This window comes from Ambystoma mexicanum, chromosome 12, assembly GCF_040938575.1.
Source record: "Ambystoma mexicanum isolate Mex_15411 chromosome 12, UKY_AmexF1_1, whole genome shotgun sequence".
Lineage (NCBI taxonomy): Eukaryota > Metazoa > Chordata > Amphibia > Caudata > Ambystomatidae > Ambystoma > Ambystoma mexicanum.
The window spans coordinates 599,570,338-599,595,813 of NC_090936.1; the positions used below are offsets into that span (position 1 = coordinate 599,570,338).

The 25,476-nt window shown below is 44.8% G+C and overlaps 2 protein-coding genes across 5 annotated transcripts in view; one reads left to right on the forward strand and one right to left on the reverse strand.

The window, feature by feature from the left end:
• The window catches only part of LOC138513871 (lectin-like), a 67,187-nt gene extending 47,899 nt beyond the window's left edge, over positions 1-19,288 (forward strand). Inside the window, exons 3-6 of the mRNA XM_069628991.1 lie at positions 700-911; positions 12,790-12,927; positions 17,544-17,613; positions 19,112-19,288. Coding sequence (XP_069485092.1) covers positions 700-911; positions 12,790-12,927; positions 17,544-17,613; positions 19,112-19,191 — 500 coding nt within the window. The 3' untranslated portion in view covers positions 19,192-19,288. The remainder of the gene's footprint in view (positions 1-699; positions 912-12,789; positions 12,928-17,543; positions 17,614-19,111) is intronic.
• The window catches only part of FAM216B (family with sequence similarity 216 member B), a 515,713-nt gene that overhangs the window by 287,684 nt on the left and 202,553 nt on the right, over positions 1-25,476 (reverse strand). The gene's annotated exons all lie outside the window — the stretch shown is intronic.

Below are 25,476 nucleotides of genomic sequence, written 5' to 3' on the forward strand. Positions count from 1 at the left end.
GGAAATATGTCCCGTCAATCTCTTTGAGGGGATCACAATCCAGGCTCTTTAATTTGTTCAGAATTCATGATATAACTACATCTTACAGGTGTCTCTTCAACATGTTTCAGCCAGCCGTGTACATCTCCTATTGAGGCCTCCTTCAGGGCAACTTAAAGCATTAGTTGAGGGAGAAACCCCTTTGCTTTATTGGTCTTCTGTAATGTGGAATGGTTATACCGAATTGAATTTCACACTCTAAAGGTTAGAGGCTGGATGTGGGGAGCAGTAGCAGGGTAGGATAACTCTGCTTGGTTTGGACAGGGGTGGATTAGTCATTACATGCCTTGCTGTTGATAATGGTTGTTGATTATGGTGAATTCTGTTGCTACATTTCTTCCTAATATGTGGGTGCATGAAAGCAAACATCCGAAAAGCTTTGATAACTTTTTTTTTGCTCTATATGTTGTTTAATGAATTGGAATTCTTGTGCGGAAAAACTCCAAAGTGCTTGGTAGAATCAGAATCATGGATAATGCTGAGCCAGCACTTCTAAACTTTGCTGTGATCCCGTTCGGAGGCACCGCTTGTCTTGCACCTGACATCACTGGGTGTGCTTGTTCAGTGCCCCTCCGCCCCCCCTCCCCGGTTATTTGATGGCTCTTTCTATGTACGAGTAGGTTTCCTGTCACTGAGTACCTTTTTCTGTTAATTCGGTAGGATTACTGTTTCATCATGTGAAAGGCCACAAACATCATGATTCCAGCAGTGAAGAGTCGAAAGAGGAGGAGAACAATTCTGTGAACGACCCCTATCGTTCTCCTTTCAAATCGGAATTCTTCTGCCAGGGACCATGCCGGGATGGCTGGATCAGCTACCTGGGCCAGTGCCACCTATATGTGTCAGCGAAGAAGAGCTGGATGGAGGGAGAGGTACAGTACTCCCACATTTCCTGCACTCTTATGCAGCACTGATAACATCTTACACACTCTCCTTTTCTCTTTCACATCCTGCCATTCGTTCTTTCCTTATTTTGTTTCTCTATTTATTGATGTCTGTTTCCCTTTCTCCTTTTTAATTCAATAACGTATTCCCTCCCATATTTTTCTTTCTCTCACACCTTCCTTCCTTCCTTCCTTCCTTCCTTCCTTCCTTCCTTCCTTCCTTCCTTCCTTCCTTCCTTCCTTCCTTCCTTCCTTCCTTCCTTCCTTCCTTCCTTCCTTCCTTCCTTCCTTCCTTCCTTCCTTCCTTCCTTCCTTCCTTCCTTCCTTCCTTCCTTCCTTCCTTCCTTCCCTTCCTCTCACTCCTTGTTCCTCAGGCTCTCCTTCACTCCCTGTCCTCATTCTTTACCTCATTCTCTCCATCATTCTCGTTCTTTGTATCTTCCTACTACTTGTCACTTTTCGTTCTCCCTTATACTCATTTCTCGTAACGCCTCTTTTCTCTTAATTGATTGTTCTCTGCGCACTTTCATCATATTTCCTATTCTAGGAATCGCTCTCTTGCTCTATCTCTCTTTTTCTCATCCTCTTTGTCATTCTGTTTTTCTTTTTCTTCCATTGTCCGTCTTGAAATCTCCCCATTCCATCGTCCCTCATCTCAATATCTATTATCCTCTACTCTATGCTTGTTTGAGTTTTTCTTTTCCTGTTTTTCCATGCTTCATCTTTTCTTCCTTATTTTGTTTGTTTCTCTACCTCGCCTCTTTTCTTTTCTACCCTCCTCTATTTGTGTCCCCTTGTGTCTCTTATTCTAAGAATGGAGACCCACCAATGGTTAACACCCAGAAGGCTTTCATGTGTTACATGTAATGAATTTCATTTTGCCCTCACCATCTCCATCTTCCTCTCTTCTCCCTACCTCCGACTTACTCGGCCTCTTACTTGATGTCTTCCTCTCATTTCTCTCTCCACCTTGCTGTATCTTTTTTGTTGCCATTCTATATGTTGCTTTCCATATCCTGTGCATACTTTCTGTTTTTCCCCTTTCTCATTCTGTGCCCCACCGCCGCACTGCACCCCACCTGCTGTACTGACACCCTAGCTCTCTTCTACTCCTTACCTCTTACTATTCCTGCCTCACCTATTCTCGATCATCCTCGTTCTAGAATTACAGCTTTTAATCCTTCCATCTCCTTCTATCACCCACCATGACTAATGTCTGTGTGATTACAACCAGAAGACCGACCTAGCATTGTGTGTCCTGCAGGAGTACCTGGGGCTTCCCTGTTGTGCACATTTAAAGGCATGGTCTAGTAAAAATGTTTATTGTTCCTACGGGTCGGCCATGTTTTTTTAAGCCTAAGTGGCTCGATTTTAGAAAGCTTTCCTATGGACCTTACCCGAGTTTTCGTCCATTAAACGCACGCGAAAACAAGCACCAGGGAGCCGCCATTTTCTGATAATCCTATCTTTTCCCCCATCGCCCTGGCTGACCTGCTTTTGCGGCACTAAATCAATTCCCCCGCCCCTGAGCCTGTCATCAGCAGACTCGTACAGCCCATTTCCCAACGCCAAAGCACGTCTCGTGTCAACATTCATTGCGCTTCAGCTAATGACGTGTCGCCATGGAAATGGCAGGACGCCTCTCTCCTCAATAAGTATAAACAGACCGTTTCACAAGACACAGCAGCAGATTTTCGATTCCATTCCTCTCTCTGTGTTACTTTGAGTATTCTGTGACTCGTTTCAGTGCTCTTGTCAGCTACCTTCGCCGCTTGTAGCCCGTGTGAACACCTGTACCATCTCGGTAAATTATTTTACTCTGTTTACCACACAATGGCTACAATAATGCCCTACATGTACGAGCCCGAGTATACCGAGGAGGAACTACTGGAAAGGGAAGCACACGAAAACGATGGGGATTCGGACGGCAGTTGGCAGGACGAATCAACAGATGAAGAGCCTGGGCCTAGTCGAATGGACGGCGTCTCCACCTGGTGCACATGCAATCGGAGCAAGTTAATGCCAACTGAGGACAAGAACAGCTGCTGCCGAGAAAACTCGGGATGCCTGGCCTACATTTCGGAAGGCGAACCACAACCGCAATGCATCACCAAGCTGCCAGACTTCAGGGCAGCCTGACTCACACGGGCCGTGTTGAGAATAATGATGGTGCTTATGCACGAACTTCGCGCAACTCTTCGTCCTCGTAATCCGAGTAACGAGTAAGTATACTCTGATTGTCATGCCACTCCTATTTCATGATCTTCTACTGTATCCAAAATTACATCTACATATCATTGTAACGCATGTAAGTCGTTCAATAGTGTGCATTGTCTAGATAGCATTTGTCCGTGCAGAATGCCATTAGTTACAAGAATTGTCATTGACAACAAACGTTTATTAAACTTATCTTGGTCATTTAAAAACATTTTGTTTCATTCCTTTTACAGGTGGTACAGGCTAGTGGCCTATCGTTCCTTTACATGGTGGCTCCACGGGAGGCTTGGACACCGCGTTCGAAGAGTGATACCCGCCTGTGCCGTTCGTGCCATTAGAGAAACGTTCCCGAGTGACAGCGGTCAGTACAGGGGATTTTCTCTCGCTGTGCTGCAACCTGACCTGTATAATCTTTAAAGTCTTGTATTTTTGTGTCATGAAAATAAGATACAAAATAAAACACCACATATATTTTAACAACGTTTGTTTCGATTTTTTAAATGAATCATGTGTGTCTCCATTCAAGGATGGACGTCAGACATCTGTGCTCCGAATGGGTGAAGGTCTGGTCGCTGTGAAGCAGGGTGGTCACTATCTATCTAAGCTAACATAACATATTCTCGATAATGCATGCACTAAATTACACTTGTTCAAAGTCTTTCAGTAGGTTATGTCTGTATAAAAGTCACACATATATCTATACTAACAATTACCATTGGATTATACAGGCCTTAGGGTCTTGACCACTATAATACACAGGTTGAAGTGTGGGTCTGTGCTCACAAGAATCTCCGGTATGTGGCATGTGTTATTGATAAGCAACGATATACTATCATTGATATAAAGGCGATATACTATATATTGATATAAAGGCGGTTCATGCCGGTGGATGCGCGCTGGCATGGGGGGCTGTCAGGGGCGCGAAAGGCCAAGGTGCCAAACTACATGTACACTTCAAAAGGTGTCCCACGCCAAGGGGCCATCGGTCACATGGCCTCCTCAGACCCCGTGTCTCCAGCCAGGCCTCCCCTTGAAGCAGGCCGCCCCCCTGCAATCCACATAAGTGTGTCTCCATTCAGCAGTCTTCCTGTGCCTTATCTGCACGCCCCAGGCCCATCCATCCCACCCCCCTGTATGAAAGGCGGTTCGCGCCGGTGGATGCGCGCTGGCATGGGGGGCTGTCAGGGGCGCGAAAGGCCAAGGTGCCAAACTACATGTACATTTCAAAAGGTATCCCACGCCCAGGGGCCATCGCTCACATGGCCTCCTCAGACCCCGTGTCTCCAGCCAGGCCTCCCCTTGAAGCAGGCTGCCCCCCTGCAATCCACATAAGTGTGTCTCCATTCAGCAGTCTTCCTGTGCCTTATCTGCACGCCCCAGGCCCATCCATCCCACCCCCTCTATCAAAGGCGGTTCGCACCCGGGGATGAGCGCTGGCATGGGGGGCTGTCACGGGCGCAAACGGCCAAGGTGCCAAACAGCATGTACACTTCAAAAGGTGTCCCACGCCAAGGAGCCATCGGTCGCATGGCCTCCTCAGACCCCGTGTCTCCAGCCAGGCCTCCCCTTGAAGCAGGCCGCCCCCCTAATACCATGACATACATACGTCATTCATTCACAAACACACCCCAGTTTCTAATACTTTAAAAACCACTCGATATGCCTCATGAGAACATCTTTGTGCTTTACAAGTCAACTCCTGAACGTGCTACCTGGGAACCACTGAGATCTATGCTAATCTGCTCGTCGTCGTGCTATCCGTGAACTTCTGTGACCGCTTCGAGCATACCCATCAGTGCGCTACCTGTGGCCATCCACCTTTTCTCCCGCAACATACTGCTCTGCTTGCTGAATCCAACTGTTTGTTGGTCAAGGTAAGGCCATGTATCCTGGTCATATTTCGCAGATTTTTAAATTTCTATCTATTTGCGAGTAGAGTACCCAATAGTGCTATGTTCATTGGTCTAACTGCTATTGACTTGAATTTCCATTGCTATGCTAACAATAGATCTATTTATTTTCATCTGTGTCAATTGTCATCGAATTGCATCCTTCGGGGGTCCAGTCTATGATGTAAGCATGTTTCCTTCTCGTGCAATACAGAACATCCAAGGGATGAGTCACATGTTCAGTTTTTAGTCACATCATTTATACATTTCTGCAATTTATGCAAATACTAAGCCGCACATAATGAACTGGTATAGTTCCTGCGACCAAAACAAACCTTGCATTGATCATTGTATGATTCATTTACTTTTGTATCAAATCTTTATTCTTGAAGATTGTATAATAATGTCGATATTTACTTTTCAGATTTATCAACAATACCTGCCTGTTCGATTAGCAGTTGCCCTTCGAAGACCCATGTGAAATCTGAAGGTACTAGAATGCATGTTTTCCCGAAAACTGTTGATCGAATAAGAGAATGGGTCAGACATTGCGGATATCCACTGGATGAGCTGGAAAGTAGAGTCCAACAAGTCTTACAGGACAAGAGGGGTGATCGATACCGCATCTGCAGCCGGCACTTTTCCTTGGACATGTACACAACATCTTGGGTAACAAAGAAGAATAAACGGCGAACGACACGGAAATTGCTCGAAAATGCTATTCCCACTCTATTCGTCCACATTCCGCCACCGGTGAGTCAAGTGTCCGGATTTAGCTTTAGGCCTTGCGGTAGTGTGTAGGTATCCGAACGGATTAATTGATATTGTAGGTGTTCTATCCCTTGTAGTAATTTCGATATTGATATGATTGTATAGTTTTTTGAATAATGACATTTACCAATATATTCTTTTTCGATTTCATAACCCACAAACGCAATGTATATATATGGGAACAGGGAACTGTGCTTTATTGAGCATTTTACAAGTATTCTGTCGCCTTACATGGCTATTTTTAATATTGGCATTTCATTATCAATCATTAATTTACCTTTACAACTTCTTGACTATCCCTTGAATCTGAAGCAAGAACATTCTACATCCTTGACGTGGTCGCAGTTATCAACCACTTCTAGCGCGTATCAGGTAATCTTACTAGGCTAATCCGCTACAGACCTGTTTTATGCATGTCAAGTAATATTTTTATTTTATCGTGTAATCATTTTACTGAATGTTTGGTTAGTGCTTTCCAATTGATATACACCTTAGTTATCGTCCACTTGCTGTTTGTTTTCGGTTATAATTAGTGTTATCCATACTAATGCAAGTACTGTCTTTCAGGGAGATGCTGAAGCGTCCGCTACATCTACAACATTTCTAGATGTTCTTCAACAGCAGGAGGTATGGATACTGACAGCTCCATCGAGCGTCATCATCAGAGCTGGAATTCTTGTCGTTTGATTGTTCTACACAATGTTTCATTCGTGGTTAGCTGTTGATATGTACCTGTGCTGTCGACCCCAGGTTTGTGTTATGTTTTCACTATTGTAATCCTCACTAATGCAAGTACTATGTTTCAGGCAGTTGATGGAGCGTTAACCCCTGCACTTGATGCAGAGCCTGACATTCAAGTAATTCCAGGGGAAGTGGAAGCGGGACCATGTGTAAACGAATCAGCGCAACAGCTTTCGGAAGTGCGCACTACATTTGCAACATCCATAGATATTCTTCAGCAGCACGAGGTATGGATAATGACAGCTCCATCATGCGTGATCATATAACGTGATTCCATTTGCTATACTTTCTTCCCTATTAACGCAAGTGCTGTGTTTCAGGGAGACGACAAAGCTTCCACTACAATCACAACATCCAATTTAGATGATGCAGATGTAAATAAATCGGAGAAATAAGTCGATGAAATGTGATCATATTTAGATTTTCCTTGATTCTTTTGGACAATGCATCATTTGCGGTTATCTCTTTATATGTACCTGTGCCGTCGACCCCAAGTGTGTGTTATGTTTCCAATATTGAAAACCATACTAATCCAAGTACTGTGTTTCAGGGAGACGACGGAGCTTCCACCACAATCACAACATCTCATTTAGATGATGCAGATGTAAAGGAATCGTTGAAATAAGTCGATGAAATGTGATCATATTTGGATTTTCCTTGATTCTTTTGGACAATGCATCATTTGTGGTTATCTCTTTATATGTACCTGTGCCGTCGACCCCAAGTGTGTGTTGTGTTTCCAATATTGAAAAGCATACTAATGCAAGTACTGTGTTTCAGGGAGATGCGGATGCCTCCTCTCCAATACAACCATTCATGGCAGTCCATGCAGAGCCAGAGGTATGGATACTGACAGTTCCATCGAAATAGATCATCACTGGTCGAATACTTGTCGTTTGATTGTTGCACACAATGTTTAAATCGTGTTTGGCTATTGAGATGTACCTGTGTGGTCGTCCTCACGTGTGTTTTATGCTAACAATATTTTGATACATAGTAATGAAAGTACTATGTTTCAGGGAGACGATGGAGCCTCATTCCGTGCTGATGCGGATACAGAAAATATAGTTGTTGCAGCGCAAGAGGAAGGGAGGACATGCGGAAACAAATCGGAGCTACAGCGTGCAGATGTTGAAGGTCGAGTCAAAAAAGTTGCAAAGAAAAAAAAACAAAAAAAGGTTAGTTACAAACAGTTCATAACTTTAAAAATAATGTTTGTGCTGGGGACTATTTTATGTTATTTTCCAGTCAATTCTACTACACTCCATCTTGTGTTTAAACTGAACATCCCTTTTCCAATCTCTCCTCCAGTTACCCGTGGGTGTCAGAACTATACACACACAGACAGTGAAGCGAATGAGAGATGTGGCTTGCCAGACCGTGTGCACTATGGAGGAACTATTAATTGAGACGAGGCGTGTTCAGGCTCGAGATGCTCATGTCCAATGGCCAGAACATGAATTAACTGTGTTTGGAGACTACAGCAAAGTTGCATTGGACCATAGCTACAGTGCGACCGCACCACCACAAGAAGATGTTATTGAATGTATTGAAGATAGCTCTGAAGTAGTTGCAGATCAATTTACACAATCTACACCCGCCAAAAATTTGCCACCAAAAAACCTGTCGACATTGTTGTGTTCTCCCATCAATGTTGAAGTAATAGATGTCGAAATGACAGAGAATTAACCAGCCGCAGCATCCATAGACACATCAGAACTTGATATCAGCGATATTACTTTCCAATGTGTTGAAATCTCCACAACGTCACAGGCCGAAACAACGTTGACGCAGGATGACAGTCTAATGAAAGAGAGCAAATACATTGTATTCGACAGTTTGATGGAATTTATAAGTATGCTGAAATGTGTGCATTCCATTAGAGGGAAAGTATGTGGGAAGCCATTGATTAATGTGACTCGTCAAATAAAAGGCAGTAACGTCAAAATAAATGCCGCCTGTAGATTAAATCATAGGTTCTCATGGTCTACACAACCGATGCTGGGGAAACTGCCAGCAGGCAATCTACTGTGTGCAGCTGCATCACTTTTTAGTGGCTCCAGTTTTAGAAAGTTAGAGGCTTTCTTTCAGTTTGTGGGACTCCATTTCATTTCTAAAGCGCTGTACTACAGATACCAACGTGATTATCTGTTTCCGGCCATTAGTGATGCTTGGAAAATTTAACAATTGTCTCTAGCAAGTACATTCCAAGGCAAACGATTCAGGCTAGCCGGCGATGGACAGTGCGACAGCCCTGGATTTTCTGCCAAGTACTGCACCTACCACTTTCAGGACATGGATAGTAAGAAAATTGTGAGTTCGGTGGTCGTGCAGGTAACACAATGTACATGGTCAGTGGCCATGGAGAAACTAGGATTTATAAAATCAGTGGAATATCTACAATCAAGGGGAATGCACATCGACCTCATAGCCACGGATAGACACGTTTCAATTGCCAAGACAATGAGAGAGCAGTTCCCACATATTAAACACCAGTTTGACGTATGGCATCTTGCTAAATCAATCAATAAGAAAATCTCGGCTGCAGGGAAAAAAAAAGGTTTTGAAAGTATTTTGCAGTGGTCACATTCTATCACCAACCATCTTTGGTGGAGCTCAAAAACTTGTGAGGGGTCAGTGGAAATACTACTTGAAAAATGGCGGTCACTGATGCACCACTGTACCAACGTTCACCGCTGGACAGCAAATTAACATTTCCACCAATGTGAACATGGCCCTTTGTCCCCAGAGGAGGCACAGAAGAAGAAGTGGTGGATTCCATCTTCACCGACACACAAAGCCATTGAGAAGATTGTTTTCGACAAAACTCTATCAAGAGATTTGAGAGGACTGACAGAATTCTGTCACACAGGAGATTTGGAGGTGTTCCACAATATGTGCCTAAAGTACAGGCCAAAGCGCTTGCATTTTAGCTTTCGGGGCATGAATCATCGCACTCTACTAGCGGTCTTGGCCCATAACAGCAATGTCGGACGTGAACAATCTAGGACTAGGGGTAAAGTAAGGATGCCTCGCTACATTAAGGTGTTTTCAATAAGAAGTAAGCAATGGGTGATCAAACCAGTCTATGATGAAATGCAGTTCGACTTTGTGAAAGGCCTTATTGTTGCTGTGTTAGAGAAGCACAGATATGGAATTTTGGATGTTTCTGTGCAGAGCAGTGATCCATTGCCACCGAACATTGCGACTGTGCCAGGCCCACCCGAAGCACAGCTGATTGTGAAGTACAAATCCTGGTTTAAATAATTGCAATACGATTGTCTTTTTGTAAATAAATGTTATTGTACAGTGTACCTGTAAACCTAACCCCTACCTTCACCATCATGGGTGGCGAACAAGCTGGGTGTCATCTTTGAATTCTCTCTATTCACATCACATATGTGTATGTATATATTTTTCTCATGTCTCATCTCATGTAAATGCTGCGCACTGTTAATGGAGGGGAGGCTTGCGTATTGCTAATAATAAAACAAACAAACAAACAAACAATAAATCTCACTTTTAACTCAACTCCTGTGGTACTTTATACTTTCCCTGACCTTCCGCAAAAAATTAAATGTCTCAATTTGGGCTGCAAAGCTCGCAGACAACGGGGACAAAATTGGGGCACTTAGAACGCGCCAGCCAAGCGAGCCGTGGCATTTGGGAGAGAAGCCAGTTCGCATTTGCACATTGAGGCGCACTACATAGACGGATTCTAAACTTCAAGTTCTCACAGATGCCTATACTACGTGATGTTGCAAATAAAGAATGTGAAGGACAGCGCCCAGATGAGGCCCACAAGTCGCACTGGAAGTATAAGGGTCTATTGTTTTTTGACCTTGAGACAGGGACCATGCCGAAAGAACTACATTTGAAGGGAGTGTGCAATAACGTAAGAGACGATAAGGCAGAAAATTCAGAAACTAGACCGAGTTTCATTTTAGTTCAGTATACGAAAAATCGCTGTCAAGAGCACGGTCCGTTTTACAGACTGCATTACGAAGAGACACAATGGAAATTTCAAATATAATGTAAGTAAATCTTTACATGCTTTTATACCGGAATGAAGATTTAATGAATGGATGCATGAATAAATGAATGAATGAAGAGCTAGGAAAAGCAAGTAAAACGTGTTCGTAGTGGGCACATTTTTATTTATTTATTTAACATTTATAAAGCGCTCACACAACCCGCAGGCATCGAGGCGCTGTTACAGGAATTGTTTGTTCTTCTTAGTTGCGTAATTGTGTTTTTTTTTTTGTCTTAGTTACGTATTTATAACGCGCTTAAACACCCAGAGGTTTCTAAGCGCGGACCCGGGGATCGAACCTGTTGTTGCTTCGTGTCGTCTTGCTTCTAAGACGCGCACGCTGCCGCTGAGCTATCCTCCCGGGACACATGGGCATCCAGGTCCACTGGTCTCACCGATCTCGGTCCTTGGCCCAGCCACTTTTCCCTGCACTGCCTACCTGCACTATGGGACTGTCTCTGTATCCTTCAGCCCCTTCTCCCGACATTTACCTTGCACTTGCCACCAGCTGGCCCTATTATTTAATTTGTATTCAACTAACCATGTACAGCCCTTCCCCATGCGCGATCAGAAAGACACCTGGCCTAGTAGGATCGTTGTCTGTCTGCCCTTGTTCCCCACCTGCCTCGTCACGCCTAGAAACACTTGAGTATAGGCGCGTTACAAATGCCATATCATATATCATATCATTCCTCACGCATGTAGACTAACTGTCGTTTATCATTGTGTGTTTGCCTCGATTTATCTCGTTACTTTTCGCATTGATTTTAGAGACGAACATACTCCATTGAACTATCCTTGCAAGCAAATAGTTTCTGATCGGCCGTAATAAATAAAATGAGTAATATTCATGAAGTTCGGCTAGCGAGACTAATTATAATTGTTTTGTTTTCATAACAGGTATTTGATCCCATTCTGCCACTGCCATCTGTTTGAGACACCGGCGGATGGATTCTTCAGCAGACACCTGCAGCTTCGTGTCAACAACTGGAGCATGATCACCATATTATGGGACGATCGCCAAGGGCCCACATGCCCTTACGCTGTACTAGTGGCTAGAAGCAACATATCAACCTTTAGGCTGGACTAGTGCCTAGTTGATGGAACAGCCTTGCGGTTCACTGTGCTTCCAAAGTGATTCTTTTCACGAAAATGAACACCCTGTGTACCATAAAGGAACAGCGCGTGACTCAAGATGAAACGGAACAGTTATTGCGGATACAGATAAAAGAAAATAAATGGCTTCCGGAGTTCATATGGCAATTGCTGAATATTCTCTAAACATTGAATGTCAAATAAATGTACTTTACCAAATCGATCGTGTTGCTGTTTCATTTTAAAGTACAGTTTCATATTCCGAATTGTGGCGTGCTGTGTTGTGAGTTGATCTGTGTTGGTTTCCGGGTTCTGTGTGGAGTCGCGCAGAAGACGACTGGGCGCGTTTGCCTACGCAGCACAGTAACGTCACGGAGAGAGGCGGGGTATATGAATGTTTTGATAATGTCAGGCTCAGGGGCGGGGGAATTGATTTAGTGCCGCAAAAGCAGGTCAGCCAGGGCGATGGGGGAAAAGATAGGATTATCGGAAAATGGCGGCTCCCTGGTGCTTGTTTTCGCGTGCGTTTAATGGACGAAAACTCGGGTAAGGTCCATAGGATAGTTTTCTACAATCGAGCCACTTAGGCTTAAAAAAACATGGCCGACCCGTAGGGACAATAACAAATTTTACTAGACCATGCCTTTAAGGTCTCTGTCTATGGCTAAGAGGCTGCAGTGCCCCCAGTACATGGGTCCGATTTGCTCAGTAGCCAGTTAGGAGATTCCGAGAGCATCCATGAGGTGCTCATGTGCAAATGGAATTCACTAAGATTCGCTCAAGTGCATCTTGAAGATGCGTTGCACGCTTCCCAGCTTGCTCCAGTGATAATCTTTGCAAATGCGGCATGATCTCTCTAGGAATGTGTGTACTTTTGAATGTATGTGTTAATTTGAAGATTACCAGAGAGCATTTACCAGAGCTGAACCCTTTTCAGTACTTCCTTTCATAGATTTGATTGGCTGCCCTTTAGTGAGCTCACCTCCATCATCTCATTTTGGCAATGGTTTGTTGTAGAGATTTCGTTTGAGCCCTTTCTCTCTGCTCAGTGTCACTCTGTCAGAAATATGTTGGAGCTACACTGAGTGAGTTTGACTTTTTTGCTTTCCTTCCCCTGAAGAAATACTGCAAAAATATGTTCAAGCGGGCACATCTCACCAGCATCCTGGACGACGAACACAATGCCTTCCTGATGACATTGGCCAAATCCATTGACAAGAATGTGGGTTCCTTTTGGACAGCAGCGTCTGACAAGAAGGCAAGTACATGCCCTTGCATAATAACCTTGTGCTCCTTTACACTGTGCCCCTCATGGGACAGTGGCCAAGGCCTTTGCCATATATGACTATTGTCCTGGAGACCCTGGGCAACACTAGTGGGCCCTGGCACTGTGTCCATGGCAGGCAAGCCATTGGGCAAGCATCTAGGGCTCCGATGGTACATCCATAAGAGATGGTACACCTCGCTCTGCATCCCGGAGTAAATGCCTATGGTTTAATACCCATGGTATCGTAGCCAGAGGTCTTAGCATCAGTATCTATGTCACTGACCTTATGAAAACAACAACTAAGGTGGCTGCGTAGGTTGTCTAAGACAAGGAGCTCACAGGATAAAAACTAGAGGACCTGGTCTCAGACCCTGTGACATGGACCTCCTAGGGTGCAAAATAGGAATTCCAGTGCATTCAAAATGGCATGAGCCCATGGGAAAGAAATATGGAGTTCCCCCAAACCCTCCCCCCACCTATTTATACCTATTCCCGACCCCCCAACCACTTATCTGCCCCACACCACCCCCGCTAAAAATTCCGTTTACCATTTTCGTAATTCTTTCCATGTTTATATGCCAGGCATTGAAACTACTGGCGATAAAAGGATGTCGTACCTTGTAGTCTATCCGGTACAAAGTCCTTTCATTGCAGGACTTTTTTCGCTGGGTTTTTTACAGTGAATTTTTTAACAAGAAAAACCCATCAAATTGTTTTTTTGGGGGTTAGAATAGGGATGTGGGTGTTGGGAATAGATAAAACTGAAAGGGAATGGGGGTTGTGGGGCAGGACCCCCCAAAAAATAATGTAAAGAAAAAATTTGCAGTAAAAAAAACACGTGAAAAAACATCCCACGATGAAATGACATGGAACCGTCTATCCGTATGGCAATACACATCTAGGGCATGGAATGGCGCTCACTGGACAGTAGATGGAAACCTGAGGTCAATCACTATTATATAGAGCACACAAGAAAGAAACATAACACTTGGGATCAAAAACGGTGTAGTGGTACTGAGTGGTACTGAGCATGGGGCACTAATGAGAGAACATGGGATCAGTCCCTAAAGGGCACCAACTTTGGCACAGCAGACGACTGTCAATCCATTGCCACATAGTGTGGGAACAGTGATCAGAGGGTGAAGTGCACAAGGTGTTAACTAATGGCCCTATGTCAACCAGCAGTGGTGTTGTGCAAAGTCTCCTGCCTGACTCTTAGGGTGCTGGGTGTGTTGACCATGGGGGCTGGGTGTCATTGCCTACTACATGATGTAGGGCCCGGGGGTAGGGAAGGGAGGATCCACTACCCCACCGCACCACACCATGCATGTCTGGAAGGGACTTGTTCCCTTTGTCCTCAGCATGGCTCTAACCCCTTTAAAAAGGCCCCTAGGTTGAGCAGGATCCCCACCCCAAAATAGCATGACATTCAATATGCCACCTATGAGGCCTTTTTCAATGGAAAACCAGGTGGTTACTATAAGTAGAATGCTTGAATCCTGGAAACCCTAGGTACGCTATGGCATATATACGCCCTGCAGTTATACACCGTATGTGGATTACTGCGTACCAGGAAATTCTCTCTCTCCAGTGATGTCTAGTCATCTCAGAGTGCTGGTGAATGCAGACAAGAACAGTCCCACTCTGAGCGAGTAATCCCGTTTCAGTCAGGGGACAAGTGGGACAGCAGGATGGTGCTGGCCTAGATCAGGGTTCGGTCTGCACTTTTGCAATGTTAGGAGCAGGTCCGACAGCCGGGGAGGGGCTGCGATTCAACACATTTGCCCCATTCAGATTCAAGGCATTATGATGCACATCTGAAAAATGTCAGGGACGGACGGTCCTGAGGGAGAGACCAAACCTCAGAGTAACCTGGGAGTGTCGTGAGGGGAGTGTGGGCGGCTTTGGAAGGAGACAAAGTTTAGATGACATTTGGTGGTGGATGGGGCGCGACGAGGAGGTGGAGCAGAAGAACGTAGACCGGAGACAAGTGGCCAGAAGGAAAGACAAGAGGAGTGGGAATAAGAACAACGAGCGAGATAAGAGCATGGTGAAGGAATTCTAGGCATAGGTCGGTGGCTCGTCGAGAACTTCAGAAAGAGGAAAAAGAAAGAAGAAGTGTAGGGAAAGTATAATGCAACATCAAATGGGAGAAGAGGCATGAAGCAAGGAGGTGATTGGAGGATACATTAAGAGGGGAGAAGAGGAGTTCATCCAGGAAGTGGGTGGAGGAGGTGCATGTAGGAGAGCGGAGGGGTTTAATAAAGAGAGGTATGGGTGTGGCACTAGGAGAAAGAAGGTGGAAAACATCATGGAGGCAGGTGAATAAAACAGTCAAAAGGGGGATGGACAATTAGACATATGTAGAGCAAGAGAAGTCAGAGGAGAAGAGGAATAACAGAGAAGAGGTTGGAAGAGATAAGGAGAAGGTACAGGCAAGCAGCACGCCTGAAAGGAGTGAGTTAAGGAGGAGGGGAGGTAGCAAAGAAGGTGTTCAGAAAAAGGTGAAAGAGTAGTATAGCCGAGAGGAGAGGACATGAGAATCAGACAATGCCCTTTTAGGGATGAGGCTGTTGAACTGGTCAAGGAGGTAGACAATGTCAGGGTGTGGGGAAGTATAATAAAAACCCCAAGACATAGAGGTGGATAATGTACCCTGACTCAACTGGCAAGGGAAATCTAGGTGGTCATCCATTTAGTGGAAGCTTTGGGGATCATCACTTCCATTGCACCTACCCCTAACAACAACCCCTCCCCCCTTTCCAGGTCCAATGTGCAGTGTACTGAGACTCCGATCAAAGGGGTCTCCCCGGGGTCATGGACGAGACGCAGATTGCCAGAATCTAGAAGAAGGAGAGCCAAGAAAGAAGTGTGGGGACAGTCAAACCCCCACACATGTTAGTGACTGACTAGCAAAGGGTTCCAGGACCCATCACTAGTGGTTGCGAACCACAGGGCAGTAAGCAAAGGACCTGAGACCAATCACCAATGGATGGAGACCACTGGATAATAACGGAGCGGCTGGGACTAATCATGCTTAACTGTCACAGGTTGAGTACAGGCTTATACTTTAACGTACAAGATGGGCACTAGGTTTTGGACTCCAATTGCGCTTCACCATGTTTGCTTTATACTATTGATAAGAGTTGGTTGCTTGTGTCTAGCAGCATGGTAACGGGTGAGTAGAGGTGGTGCCCTCACCTCATTGGGAACGGAACTTGTCTGAACCCAGATACCTTGCGCTATAAAATAAATTGAATGATATCTACACAAAATGTTTTGACTTTAGTGTGGTTTTAGTTAGTGTTTACAAGTGGTCAGCCGACACGTGTTTCGACCCATCAGGGTCCTTATCCAGACTAGGTTTGAATTGTTAAATCCACGTCGTGTTGGATCATGAGCCTGAAGTGTCCTTCATGCCTGGTTGGGCTGTGATGCTGATTAAAAGCTTGAATGCTGCTGCTCGAGCTTTCGAGCGTTTAATCAGCATCGCAGCCCAACCAGGTATGAAGGACACTTCAAACTCATGAGCCAACAGGACGTGAATTTAACAGATTTAACAATTCAAACCTAGCCTTGATAAGGACCCTGAGGGGTCGAAACACGTGTCGGCTGACCACTTGGAAACACTAATTAAAACCACACTAAAGTCAAAGCTTTTTGTGTAGATATCAATCAATTTATTTAATAGGTTCAGACAAGTGCTTATACTTTAAGACTCAGTCACTGTCATCAGAAGGTATCATTTGTTTTAAGTATCCCTCAAGAATTATGACATTTTATATTTCCCAGGTTGCACTGCAAAATGGGGTATGAAATCTCCAATTAGGGATTAAAGCAATGTGGTAGTTTTGATTTCGTGGTCTCTCTAATGGGGCTTAATACCATGTTTGAAATTAACTCTTCTTTTACTGTCATAGCTTTGATGCCTGGTTTCTGCCTGAGATATAGGGCCTCATTCCGAGGTTGGCGGTAAGGGGTTAACGGTGCCGGTGCCGTTAACCCCTTAATGCTGCATTACGAGGTCCTTTAGCGGGTCCCGCTAAGGGAGGCTGGTTTTACCAGGGGCCCTTAGTGGGAGCCGCTAAAGGACCAGGGAGCTAACAAAGGGCCCGTTATTAACAGGCCCGTTGTTAGCTCCCTCCCCATTCCCATTGAGCCCTATGGGGGCTCGAATGGCAATGGGGATTGGTTCCCAGAATGGGGAAATACTGGGTCCTCCAAGGTTGGAATGGCCCGGTATTTCCCCATTCAGGGAACCCGGACCCGGTATGCGGTATGGGAGTAACCATGGCGCTAATAGCACCATGGCTACCTATATACTCGTAATGACTCCCATAGTATTCAAGAACCAGCTGTAAATCAACCACAGCTGGTTAAACCTGTCATAATATGATACATCTTTCTTTTAAAACTCTACATCAAAGTTTTCTGGGTTTTGTATTAGTTAAGGATAGATGACACCAGGGCGTATAATGTTTTTCTGGGTTTTGTTTTGGGATGCCACATTCTGGATGATGATCCTGTTTTCTTGGGTTTCATTTTCGGTTTGTAGGTTCTGGATAACAGTACTGCAATGCATCATGCTTTTCTGGGTTTTATTTTAGGGTGGCAACTTATGGATAAACCTGTCTGGATTTCTGGGGATCACAAAGTGCAAGAGCCTTGGATTTCTTGGTAAGGATGATATCAACCAACTGCATCTCGACATACAAAGGCCATCCCTGCGCTTGACGACTCATTCCCTGGACGATTGAGCCTGCATTTCAATCATTCTTGGCCTTTTCCTCCCCTCTCACATTCCATTTCATTAGTGAAGCCCAGAACACCCCAAACGAATCCATTCCTGGTGGAACCTCTTTATCATGGGATGAGAGGAATAGTTTTTCTCCTTTGCCATTCAGTCCCTGGCTTCTCGCCCACTCCCTTGCCCGCTGGTAGAGCCCAACCTAACTGAGCCTGGCCTAACCCAACCCTACCCTGGTGGGAACTCTTCCTAACCTCGGTTGAGAGAAGAATTCAGCCTCTATGTTCAGCTTGTCCATGGCTGATTCCCCACTCTCATAAACCGCACAACTCCTAAAGATTTTTCCAGTCCACCCTCTCCCGTGTGAGACCTCTCTAAGGCTTGTGGGGTCTTGGGAATACAACTTTGTGTAAAGTCTTGCAACACCACCCTTTCTCTGGGGCGAAGATCAGCCCAGCCTGGCTGCTCCAATCTTTTTCTGTAACCTGGAGTGAGGTGGGAATTTAGCCTCCATATTAATTGGGCAATGGGCTTCTCCTCTTACATTTTTATGTGCCACTGACTGGTGGCCACTTTGCCTGATATCGCTCCTTCCCACCTCTTGAGGTTTACTTCCCAAAGAAGAATGCCCCTTCAAATGACCTGTGGTTCCTGAGATACTATAACTTTGGGTCCTTGCCTGTAGTTTCTGAGATTCTCCAACTGGGGTCCACATACCTACCTTTACTGTGGGGCACATTATAACCCCAACTTGGGTGTGTGTTCCAGTGATTTCCTACCTTTCTGCATGTGTAAGCCTAAAATATTCCACTAAGGGGCAGGTGCCACGGATTGCCTACCTTGGGTGTGGGTCCTGTTTGTTCTCCAAATTGGCTCTGTATTCACTCTGCGGGTTCCCTAACTCGAGTGTGAGTTCCATTTATTCCCTACTTTCAATATAGGTCCCGCTTACTGTATACTTTGGATGCGGGACACATTTGTTCTATAATCCACTTTTGGGTCCAAGTGTTTCAATGCCTTTTCTGTGGGTCCCATTGACTCCTGGAAATGGTCATACCTGAGTGTCAATCCTTACTTATTTTGGGTGTGGTTCTCATGGATTCCATGCCTTGAGTGTGTGTCCCTTTAATGCCCTATTTTGTGTGTGGTCACATTAAATCCCTATCTTTCTGTAGTTCTCCTGGATCTCGTACGTTGGCTTTGGGTTGCACTAACTCCTACCTTGGTTGTCTGTCCAATTAATACCCTACTTTGGGCGTCAGTCTGATCATGCTCCTACCGCTGGTGGAGGTCCCATTTTGTGTCTGGGTTCATTGACTCCCTACATTGGTTGTGGGCCTTTTTGTTATATAAAAAGATAGTGCAAATTGACCCGTCACATTGATGCACCAGAGTGCTCAGGAGATCTGCTTCTTCTATTCCTTGCAGGACTGGGCCTACTGGGAGACACGAACTGCAACATCCGATTGCCATTCATCTGCATGTACAAGCCCAAAATATACCCTTAAAGCTTCAGAAGTGACGAGTGGACGCCACTCCGACCCTGCAACCGCGACTTCACCAGAAAATGTCTGTGCCCATATTCAATAAACTACAAAAAAATAATTAGCAGCTGTGTGAGGTTCATTCTTATAGAAAAGACTGAGATCCTTTGAAATGTAATTGGTGAGTGATCTGTAGATGAATACAAGTCTATTGGAGCACAAAAGACACTTGGTGCAGGAATGAGTGAGACCATGTTGACGTTTATTGGATCAGTAATGTTGAAAGGAGCGAGAGTCCGAATTCTTGATGTATGTGAGGCCTTTGACGGATAATGCATGAGACTCCATAGATGTTTACTGGGGGTGTTGGGATAAGCGAAACTCATTTAAACTGTATGAGGGGGGGGTTACTGATGTGAAATTTGAGTCCTTGGTTCAGGGTCGTCCCCCTGCTTTGTTGGGATCTTGTTACAGTAGCAACTACTCAAATTATTATGTTGTTGCCGTTTGAAAGAGGGTTTTCAGATGGCCTTAAACTGTATATGAGTGAGTGGGAGCACCAGTAACACCCCACAGGCTGGCTTGCAGGAGGCAGAGGCAATTAGCCAAGGTTCATTCTATAGGACCATATGCATAGGATAGGAATTTTGTAAGGGGCTTCATGCTTTGATCTGATGCTACTGACCCTCATTTGTGTAGAAGCGTGTCTGAATCAAGGACAGTCAAAGCGGGCGTATGTCAAGATACAAGTTAAAATCTTGACTGTAGAAAACCCAGAAGACTATGGGAATCTAAGCTCACTTTAAGGTGCTGTCTTAAACATGCCTGTGGAATCCCATTGCTGTGAGAAGGGATAGAAATAGTTCTGAAATTGAGAATAAGAATAATAATGGCAATGGTAGTAGTTGTTGGTGTGAGCTGCTATAGTTATCATGTACATAGTGCCAACCATTAACACCATTGCTGAGTGTGTCCTTCTGGTTTCAAATCTATGATTCACAGCCTACAGTCAAACAGATCTTTTCCAGTCGATCCTGCAACTACTGCAATATATTTCTGGTCAATTTCCTTGATAATCTGTACTAGCAAATTCACAAGATTTCTTTAAGGACACTGGCGCCACAACTCTAACAAAGGTGAACTATAAAAGATATGACTGTGATTGATTTATATTTACATCATTAGGAGGAGTCTGCGGTTAGAGCTTAGGTCCATTGTTTTTGCAATTACAAGATTTTCAGGATGCTATTTTATGCAACTGAGAGAATTTAATATTTTGATTTTACAAGTGTTTTCAGACTCAAGAACTCTTGACCATCTTGACATAAACATATTGGCCTGCTGTCCCGGAAACTGCTGTTCTGTCTCTGTAATATACCTGGTGGAAGCTGGACGGTCCAGGGTGAGACTGGAGATAAAGGTCAAGATGCTAACAAACCCTCACAGGTATTCCGATCCATAATCAGATCTCCGAGACTAGCCAAGTGAGGGCCAGGTTTTGAGGATTCCAGTAGCACACACTGAAGCAAACAGCTGAGAAATCTGTGATCAACATACACTACCCAAAGACCTTGGGATGGAAAGGAGGCATACAAACATCTTGTCGCTTGGGATACCTTGAACACTAATAACTGTAAATGAAGTTATGTTGCAAATACTGGTAGATTTATTAGAATGCAAATTGCAAATACCCACCAAACTGTTGCCCTGCTTCAAGCTCCAATCTCCACTAAACATGCAACATCGTCCAAAAGGCAAGAACTTCGAATTGCATTGGACTGCCACAAACAACACAATTCCAATTATGACCTTGCTGCAATGGAAGAGACACAAACCATCACCACACAGTGCTTCATGCCACAGACCACAATGATGATGGAATAACAACCCCAATACATTTGCACAATGTAAAGTGGGGCATCTCTCATCTAACCTACAAAATACTATCTTTGTCCTGCTGAATCAAGATGAAATCGAGGGCGGTAGGCGAAATTGACACATCTCATTGATTTAATGTATTGAACTTCGGATAAGTATATTGATGAAATAAAGTGGTAGTTTCACACAGATGACTTGAGCAATGGAAAGTGATGTTTTCTTCATTACCTGTGGCATACTGCTATGACCCGCATCCAAACGCCTTAAAGTGTGATGCAGAGATGGTGGAGATAACTTTATGGGGACTTTGAAGCTGGAGAGTCTTCTAGAAATTAGCTTGGCAACAAAGTGAACTCCCCCTGCCCCCCAACCAAAAGAGATTCACCCTGACAGAAGAATGAGTGGGCAAAAGCAGACAAGCCGTCTCCTAAGGCCATGGTATTGCACAACCAGTCACAGCCAAATCTACATTCCGCAATTTGCTTTCTTCCATCTCCCGAGCCGGCCCCTTACCACTCACTGGCACAGTGGTCACTGACTGCTCATTATTGACTACTGTGGTGATCACTGTGAATTTCACTGCAGAGCTGCAGAGTTCCCTTCTGATGCCCACCCTCGATTTGCATCCTTAGCCGCTAACTTACGGAACTTTGAGCAGCTCTTTGACCTCAAACACTGGGGTCGTACATGCCGTTTGTCCAAAGTAATCCTACCAACCAGTTCAAACAGAAATTCACAGAACAATCTCCTCAAACGCCTTAGTTTTACTTGCTAGTTCAAAGTAGCTATCTGGAAACATCCACGCACTGCTCATACTCCCATTGGTTAGTCGGATACTGAATGTGCACACCAACCATTATTTATTTACATGATTAGTTCAAAAGCTCCTCAACAAATTGGAATGATTAAAACAAACAAGTTCACATTTTCAACAGTAACAATGGCATCAACTAGAATGTTGGATTGAGTGACCTGACTTTCCTCCAGTTTCTCTTGGCAACCCTTCCTCGATGCTACCTCAACGCTTGTGAAATGCATGCAGAACAATTCCTTGTAACCCATGGACTAGACCCCTAAGTGGAGGTGAAAGTGCCAGGCAGAAAAAGTCTCCACTACTGCACTACATTCAGGCAAAGTGGATCCATGATCAAAGGACGGTTGAACAGAGTCCAGGTAAGACACACTAGCACACGCATGGGGGCATAACGTTTCAAAATGATTTAGCGCAGATACTTATCCTACCCAGACAGTAAGATTTAAGTTATGAAAGGATAGTATAAAACAAATGACAACATTTCATTGAGAGCAGATGAAACACCACTCTAAAACCATTACCAATCATAATACTCTGCCAAATAATGCATATTGATATGATTGGTTATTTATAACGCACTTAATACCCAGAGGATTCTAAGCGCGGACCCGGGGATCGAGCCTGTGTTGCTCCGTGTCGTCTTGCTGCCAAGGCAAGCACGTTGCCCCTGAGCTATCCTCCCGAGACAATGATTTAAAAAAAAAAACATTTTATTAGTTTCTTCAAACGAACAATACAAACCAAACATGCAGTGCATATAACAACAGTCCAATTGTACATTGCGTAATTGTGATCACTGCTTCCCTTATTCCACCCCCCCATTCCGAGCCTATTACGTCTCACATTCCGTTCCTGCATCTTGTGGTAGGGTCTCCCTTTCCATGGGTTCTGTCGGGTCTTGTATTGACCCAAACAACTCCGCTATTAATAATTTCCAGGCCATCAGGGTCTCTGTCTCCTCCTCCCCCCTGCACTGCTCGCTTCTTGCCATACCATGGTTTCTGCATACGCCCATTTCTGCAAATCTTTCCACCACACCTCTACTCTCGGTCTGTGGCATGTCTTCCACCCCATAGCAATTCTCCTCTTAGCAAGCACATATACCAGGTGCTTTAGTTTACTCACATGCCTGAGTTTCCGTGGTCTAGGGAACCCCCCAGCAAACAAGCCCACACTGTATCCACCACAATCCTAACCCCCTTCTCCGCTAGTTTTTGTGCCATTTTGCTCCAGAAGCGCTCAATAACCGGGCGTGACCAAAACATATGCACCATACCCGCGTTCTGTTCATCACATTTAGGACATGCTTGCCGTCCTGCATTTTTAAACCTAGATATCCTCTGGGGTGTCATATACGCCCTATGCATAATGTACAGTTGTATCTGCTTTAATCTCGCATTCCCAGACACTTTCTTATGATAGCCTTGGGCTCGTTCCCACATCCCGTCCTCCATCGGGGCTCCTATTTCCGCTTCCCAATCTCGTCTCAGTTTTACTACCTCCTTCCCGACTTTAGACATCATCATCTCGTATATTCTAGATATCTCATGTCCCCCCTCCGCTATATCATATATTATATCTATGGTAGCATCCGGATCTTCCTCCAGTACCACTTCGGGCCATGTTCTTTAAATTCTCTGCACCAATCTGTGATACGTGATGTACTGGCCTGCGTGTAACCCAGTTTCCTCACCCAGCACCTCGAAGTCTATGATAGTCCCCTCTTGCCAAATATCACCCATTGTTGCTAACCCAACTGGTTCCCAGTGATTCCTGATTAACAACCTTAGTTGCTTTTCTCCCTCCGCCAGTGCAACTAGTGGTACTTGCGGGGAACATGGGGATGGGTTCTCCATCATCTGGCATGCCCTACGCCACATCTTCCACCCAAGTATCATCATCTTGGGACGCCCTTCCATTTCTGTCTTGGGCAACCACATCATGTCTTTCAAGTAAAATGGGGCACAATCTTGTCCAAACACCCTGGATTCGGAGGTCACCTCATCTGAGAGCCATTTAGCAACATATTGAAGTTGGCTTGCTACAAAATAGACTTCATAATTAGGGAGTTTTATCCCCCCTTTCTCATACAAGTTCTGTAGCTTCCATAATGCCACTCTGTTCCGCGTGCCATGCCACAGGAAATACCTACCCATAATGTTCAGTTTAGTGAAGAACCTCTTGGGTATCAGGTGTGGTATATTCCCAAAATAGTGCAGGAGCCTAGGTAGGACCACAATCTTTAGCATTGCCCCACGTCCCATCATTGCTGAAGGCAGCTTCACCCAGAACCTCATGCAATTTTCAATTTTCTTAATGGCTACCTCCGTGTTGCGCCTATGCTCCTCTTCCACTGTGTGGTATACATCTATCCCCAAATTAACAAAATTTGCTAACCGCCCATGGTATCTGTAACACTGGTAACTGTTTCACTGGAATCCCTTTATATCCACCCAATGGGAGCATACTAGACTTCTGAGGGTTCATCGCTATATCAGACAGCCCCGCATATCTCTCCATCACTTCTAAAATGTATTGGAGGTTTTCTTCCGGGTGTCGCAAATACAGCAGCATCTCATCTGCATATAGGGAGATCAGATGTCGTTCCCCTCCCACGGCAATGCCTATAGTGTCATATTGTTGTCTCAAGTATATTGCTAGGGGTTCCAGGGCCAATATATAGAGCATTGGAGACCACGGGCATCCTTGTCTGGTACCTCTGCGGAGCTGCCATCTTTCCGATATCACTGCTCCCGTTTTAACTCTGGCCAGCGGTTCACTATACAGCATTTTCGCCCACTGTAGATATCCAGGCCCCATCCCATAGCCAGCCAGGGCCGCCAGCAGACATGGCCATTTGACAGAGTCAAAGGCTTTTATTGCGTCCAAAGACACAATTGCCATTTCACCCCCGTTCTGGCTCCCATACTCAATAACTCGTTGGAGTCGTCTATGATTATTGGATATATTCCTATTTGGGACATATCCCATCTCATCGGGGTGTATTAGTTTACCAATAACCCTCCTCAATCTGTTTGCCAAAACAGCCGTCAGTATCTTGCTGTCTTGATTCAACATTGGCAAGGGTCTATTTGAACCGCAGCTATGCCCAGGCTTGTTTGGTTTGGGAAGCGGTATTATAATCGTTTCTCTAAGTGACTCTGGCAATCTTCCCAACTCAAACGCTTCATTCAACATTTCTAACAGTGGGGGGAGCACCTCTTCTTTAAATACTTTATAAAATTCGCTTGGGAGTCCATCAGCCCCTGGAGTTTTACTAGTGGGCAACTGTCTCACCACCTCTTCTAGTAATTGGTGCATCCAACTCCTCTCTTTCCTCAGCACTTATCTTGGGCAATCCTATATCCTCCAGTGTTTCTGTTATCGTTGTGCGACTACTCTCCCCGTCATCTCCATATAGTAGCCTACAATAGTCTACAAACTCCTGATTAACTCCCTCTTGGGTGTCAGCTACACTACCGTCTTCCCTTGTTATTGTTCTAATCATGGGTCTGGGGGTTTCACTCTTATATAACCATGCCAAGAGCCTTCCTAGTTTATCCCCTGCCGCATGCTGTCTCTCTATATATTTTTTATAGTTGAGGTTACACAGTCTT